The sequence below is a fragment of the Simochromis diagramma genome, unplaced genomic scaffold (genome assembly GCF_900408965.1).
Source record: "Simochromis diagramma unplaced genomic scaffold, fSimDia1.1 OVJJ01000802.1, whole genome shotgun sequence".
Lineage (NCBI taxonomy): Eukaryota > Metazoa > Chordata > Actinopteri > Cichliformes > Cichlidae > Simochromis > Simochromis diagramma.
The window spans coordinates 18,379,049-18,385,335 of NW_024387492.1; the positions used below are offsets into that span (position 1 = coordinate 18,379,049).

The 6,287-nt window shown below is 38.6% G+C and overlaps 1 protein-coding gene across 1 annotated transcript; it reads right to left on the reverse strand.

Annotated features, from left to right (window-relative positions):
* Positions 1–346: 346 nt before the first annotated feature.
* Positions 347–4,803, reverse strand: arv1 (ARV1 homolog, fatty acid homeostasis modulator). The gene is made up of 5 exons (XM_040018066.1): positions 4,632–4,803; positions 4,120–4,239; positions 2,999–3,152; positions 2,094–2,318; positions 347–1,637 (listed from the first exon to the last, which is right to left on the reverse strand). The coding sequence occupies exons 1-5, from the start codon at positions 4,725–4,727 to the stop codon at positions 1,513–1,515; spliced, it is 720 nt and encodes a 239-aa protein (XP_039874000.1). The 5' UTR covers positions 4,728–4,803; the 3' UTR covers positions 347–1,512.
* Between the last annotated feature and the right edge of the window lie 1,484 nt (positions 4,804–6,287).

Sequence of the window (6,287 nt, forward strand, 5' to 3'; positions counted from 1 at the left end):
GCACAGTCCAATATATCCATCTTCTATCTAGTCTTTGATACAGCTAAGAGTTCAGACTCTGTGTCTCCTCTTCTGCTTTCAGTAAAGTAACACAAACAGCACTAAAACAAAAAGGAGAGAAAAGCTATTTTGCAGCTACTAAACTGATTCTATTTGTTTGTGGTAATTGTATCTTTAGACCTTACATCATTGAATATCTGTCACATTATCTATGACTTTGATAAGGTGGCATCATTCATCTCACACTTACAGATGTATCTCTAAAGAATGCCTGATTGCAGAGGGCTTTTCCCAGGTTCAGATCCATGTTTGCGCACTGTAGGCAAGTGTGGTGAATAAAGTCCACTCAGTTCAGAGTTTGTTTTATTGATTTAACAACAGAACACACAATGTGTCTGGAATGTGTCTGTGTTTATTTCCAGACACATTCCAGCGACAGTAGGCGGAGGTTTTGTGGAGCGTTCCAACTGCAGCTGGTCAACATGTTTTTATCATCATTTCACATCACACATGTGATAGCAGCGATCTCCTGCAGCTTGGTCTCTGAGGATTTCACATTCTGTGCGTTGAAGCCACATGATTCAAACATTGCGCATTTAAATTTAATGACACATATTTTAAAATGCAATTTCACCGGCTCTGTCCTCACAAAAGTGTAAGATTCGCTTACTTGGGGACATTGGAGTGTTGATCAGATCACTTACATCATAGTAGGCTCTGAACACATGAAAGACATTTTCAATATTGTTATTTAAAAAACACCATTAAAAATCTTTGCTATACTAGTCAATTATGACAAAAATCCCAATAATGTCATCAAAACAAAATACTGGATCTTAGTTGGAACTACATGAGCAGTTCTCTCATCAGTAACGCTGCAATAAATACCTGCAAAGTCACCCTGTTCCTGTACACTCCCATATGTGTGTTTAGGTTAATTTTGGCAAACAGTTCACCAATTAGCTCAGGAATGTGAGGACTGCTGCGTGCCCAAACTGAGAAGTAGCTGTTGTCAAATTACAACCTCGGGGTCTGTGTTTGTGTCATTCCTCAAGAGTGGCTCAGGAACTGGAGCATGTTTAACAGGAGCTTGGATCAGGAGATGTCTGAGTGACATTCGTCTCCCTCTGTGACTTTTTTTGCACAACGTAGCCCAGGTTATCCATATTAAAACCAAATGAAAACATTTCTCCTGTATGAAAATGTCTCTTTGCCTCTACATAGAGCACAAATTCTCAGTCTGTCATGTTGTATCACATAAACTCAACACGGATCTGGCCTTTTTTTGACATGCAGTGTCAGTCAGGTTTCTAGCACACAGGAGGAGATGTGTTTCATACCTTTAAATAAACACAAAACACATGGCTGGCATTACTAGCCAGCAAAAGCAAAACAGTTGAAAGGAACTTGAAGAATTCAGCTTTGAATATTTCCCCTCTTAAATCCCATGTGTAGAAAGTCCATGATGTTGGTCACTCATTCCTCCCTGAGACAGGTGACACTTCCATCTCATTAAAATGTCAACATGTCCTGGATGCTCCACGAAAGCTTCTTACAAGCCTGAGCCACGCAGGTCTCCGACAGCAGGCCTACACAAACGGCCATCAGCGACAGACGTCTCCTGCTGTTCAGGATCACTGGAGAGGAGATCAAATTATTAATGCACACCCTTTTTACGTTTGCTGTGTTATTGGAGTAATCTGGAGTAACACAGAGAATGTGCAAACCAAAATAGTGTGAACGTAAATGGTGAGAAGCTGAGAAGGCACCTGTTATGTAAAGAAAGGAAAAACGGCCACACAAGCTGGACGTGACGCGAAATTAAGCAGTAAGAAAGGTGAATTCGATACTTTGTTCACTGCTCAGAGGCTCGCCGCCAAACACGCAGATTTTTGTTTCCACAGATGCTGAAGAAATAATGACATGAAAACCAGAAACATGGACCTAAACCTTTGTGTTATATAATACGTTTATCTTCAAGTGCTGGGTCCTCTGAGGTCAGGATCACAGCAGCAGGGAGTAAGCTGCCAACTGCTGATGCAGAAGCAAAGAGGGCAGAAGCAAAGCTATTTGATCAGCAGTGGATCTCCTACCTCTGATCGCCTGTGAATTTGAGGTGAGCACAAATAGTTTGATGAGGCCCAGGCAGAGCGGGGAGTAATCGTGCTCCCAGATGACAGCGGGGATGAGGAGGACTTTGCCGTAGCACGACAACAGCAGGGCTCTGAGGAGCAGGCAGAGCTCCATGGTCTCACCCTGCAGGCAGCAGACCACCACCCAAAGGAAACACAGCACTCCGCCACAGAACGCTGACAGCTCTGAAGGTCCAACAGACACATATATAAGCCAGATCATGTAGCTTATATACTGAAGATACATGAAACAGGAGTCAGTATGAGAAGATGGAACCTGGGTACTCAGGTCAGCCACAATCAATTGGGACAAGTAGGTTACCCATGTGACACAAAAATATTTTCCAGTAAATAATATAATTTTATATGAATTAATGCAGATGACACTAAGTTGGTCTCAGTGATGAATTTCACACAGCTTTTGGTTGTAATCATAGATGTGTATCCTCATGTCTGGATGTTTTCCATATAACATTAGGAAGTGCTTATAAGCTTATAAAAGTCAAAGAATAATTCTCTTTGCAGTTTTGGAAAATAATAGGCAATCTAAAGATGTCATATCGGGCTCTGTGACATTATGACGACTATTATTCATTATTTCCTGACTAAATAAATGATTTAAAGAGCATTTTAACTGATATTAGAATAATCTTAGTTGCAAGCTGACCCAGAATAGATTCACAAGTACTCCTATATATGCAGTTGCTCAAAAATATCCTTTCTAAGACAATACAAATCCAATTTAAGTAATAATTTAATAATTTACTCAACTTCCAGACACCGTTAACCCTCACGTGCTCCTGGTCATTGATGTTTCCTTTGCTCTGTGATAACACACTGATAGAAACTGTGTCTTATCATCTTACCAAGAGCAGCCAATCCAAACATGCCGTAGAATTCCCATTCCTTTGTGTATCTGATTATATCAGCAGGGTCACTGCTCTGCTCGGAGCCATGGAGCATGGACCACCTGAGGTAGGCTTCACACAGCAGGGAAAACACACACAGCTTCCAGTGGATCTGCAGAGGTAAAGATTAACATGTAGAAACACGTGCATGCTGGTCAGAAGTCATGATAGCACCTGCACAAACGAATACGTGCAAGCCAGGACACACAAAGCACAAATCTTTAAAGTTATCACTCGTGCAATAAAGATAAAGGTGTCATTTCATCTGAAACTATCACATTTTAAGAATTTTTTTTTTTTGCTCAACCATTTCTGATTTGCCTAGAATTGTTTTTAAATGTGTGTGTGTGTGTGTGTGTGTGTGTGTGTGTGTGTGTGTGTGTGTGTGTGTGTGTGTGTGTGTGTGCAGTTCCTTTTTTACAGGCCCGTTCACCTACTTTTAAGCCTTTTCGCCCACCTTGTAATCTAAGGCAATACTTGAACATGTATATCCATTAGACTATTAAAGATACAAGTCACTGGTCTCTCTTACCATCAAAATGAATCAGGATCTGTAATTTAGGACAAATACCTAAAAAGCCAGACTATTAACTAGTTAAAATGTGAAAACAAACAAAAAATAAATAAAACGAAAGCCTTCCATTAACGTTCCACATTTGAACAAACACTAATAAAAAACTTCAAACTACAAAAGACAGCAAGTGATAATTTATTAGACTCTTCTAAGTCTTGAAATGGTAGACATAGCAGGTCTTGACAATGAAAAATCTGAGGTATTGTGAAATTAAATTATATACCATAAAGAAATTGTCACTACTTGTTTTTTGCAATGTGAAGGGTTTTTTTTTTACCTGTAAAATGAAAATGCTTGATTTTTTTCAATTATTAACCAACATTGAGACATTTTAATGTGTCTGTAATCTGTTTGTTTGTGGTAAGAGTGGTGAGAGAGGCCACTGAATAATATTTTATATATGAAGCTAAAGTTTCCCAAACTCATAAAGTTGATATGCAGATCAAAGATGGTCAAGCAGAATGTCCATATTGTTTTGCGATGGAATGACCCATAATTTGCTTACATTTAGTCTTGTGTTGAACAAAATGTGCCTGAAAGCCTGTGTCTTGCACAAAATGGCATCGATGAGGATGATGACTGGGTCATATTCAATGTACTTGTCCACTGGCTTCTGGCAGGACTCCTGGAGAAAAACAAAAGCAGAGTTTATGTCAAAATCCTGCTATAATGTCTCTCTTTATATCACCTCCCAGATCTACTTTAAGAAGCACGCAGTCCATGTTTAGAAGCTGGCTCCAACTAAGGCGTGATGGTGACCACTGTAATTAAGATCTAAGACATGAAGTCCAAAGTTTGCTTGTTTACTTGCTATTCAGTAAAAAAGGCCAGAGATCAGTGCACCTGAGAGCAAGACCTCAAAAAGAAAAAAGCAGTCACCGTTTCACTCATAAACCATTTAACAGACAAGTTATTTCACTACAAATGTGTCTAGTTGCAACAGGAAAAGGTAGGAAGCTGTATGATATCTGGTAGGTAGCATCCTCATCGCACAAACGGTGTGAATTTTCAACGCACACATATTGTTATCTTCAGGATCCCGTTGCTGTAATCCCTGTGGAGTTCCGCTGCTTTTTCGTTACATTCAATACATCTAAAATCATCTTTTCCCATCTTTCATCTCTACACAGCTACGAGTAGCATGCTAGTACCCGGAAGTAAACCGGTAATAATAATGTTTCTCAACATTTCAGTGGATCTCCTTCAAAATAAAAGTATGTCTTTTCCAGGTCTGAAGGAGTGTCAAACGCCACTGAAATACTGCTAAATGACTTTGCGGCAAAAACAGGAAAGAAAAATAGGAATTGTGAACAAGTAAACCTGAAAATAAACAAGCATCAGTAGACACAAACCTATTAATATTATTTGGTAGATTGGTAAAATATATTTGACTAAGATGTCTCGAGATAAATAAGTGTGGTTTTAACAATGTATGTTTTTTCACATTTACTCCGTATGCTGTCTTTACATGAGCATTGCAGTTTGAAATCACAGTGGAAAGGCTCAAAACCTTCAAACATTGTCAAACTTAAAATAAGACCATTGTTTATGATTCAAACAAATTTTCTAGATTTAAAAATAATTACATTTCCCCCTGTTTAGTAATGCTGGATAAACATGAAAAGTTAGTATTGCATCAACTGAACTCCAGCTGTCTTCAACACTTTGCATCCAACTCATTTGGTGCCCCAACCTATATATACGACACTGCTTTTCCAAGTTAAAGTGCAGCTGACAGTGTGTGTTGGAGTGAACCTGTTTTCACGCATGCAATTTTTGTTTGTTTTTGTGTTTTCTTTTGTTTTTATGTAATGATAGTTTTACAGAATATGATTTTACTCTGTCCAGAGGTTGAATGTATATGGGTATATTCACTGCAGATACTTTTAAAAGAATATACAAAGAATTTAAGCTCTTTTCTCAATATTTTATGTTGATTAAGCATTTTATGTGGATGTGGACAGGACTAAAAATTAATACATCAGCTGGACAGCTCAGACTAAGCAGTTTGGAGAAAGATTTAGAGAGGCAAGGCACAGCTTGGACTAGACAGGAGAAGAAAAAGCTGTTTTCTCAACATAACTGACCAAATGTAAAATTAGCTCTACCAACCCTCTACCCCTATTTAAGTAGTTAAATGCACTACTACTGTGCAGCTGCCCTATGAATAGCTTTTATTCTGATTTGTTTCATTGCACTTTGAGACAGAAGAGAACATTATACTATTGCCTACGATGTCAGAATTGGTTTATGAAGACAGACTGCATACTCATACTGTTGCGAGTTGCGACTAACCTCAAACCACAGATTCAGCCCATCACAATGTCATACGATTACCAGTTATTGCATAAAGCTGTGGATCATGTGAAAAGACTGACGTCTTCATTTCATGCGACATTGCTGTCTGAAATAGTAGAAGTTGAGAGCTATATACGTGACACTAGACCACAAGGGAGTCTGATGGGGTGTAAATTCCTCATACAAGCTCTAAACTGGATTGGGAAGACAGGATTCCACCCTTTACAAAGGCATGGCATGCAGGTCAACTGGTCAAGAAGTGGAGTACATACATAATTTAAAAATTTAAAAACCAAATTTAGAAAAATGTAAAAAAAAAATAATTCGCGTTGTCTAACCTTAAACATTTATAAGTTATAACAAAACATCTCCTTT

What these genes read in the sequence shown, in the direction of transcription:
- arv1 (XM_040018066.1), bottom strand. Translation starts at nt 4,727, where the DNA reads ATGGGAAAAGATGATTTTAGATGTATTGAATGTAACGAAAAAGCAGCG. An exon ending in TCCTGAAGATAACAATATGT is followed by an intron (nt 4,240 to 4,631) that starts GTGCGTTGAAAA and finishes GTTTTTCTCCAG; the next exon opens with GAGTCCTGCCAGAAGCCAGT. An exon ending in AAATTCACAGGCGATCAGAG is followed by an intron (nt 1,638 to 2,093) that starts GTAGGAGATCCA and finishes TCTCCTCTCCAG; the next exon opens with TGATCCTGAACAGCAGGAGA.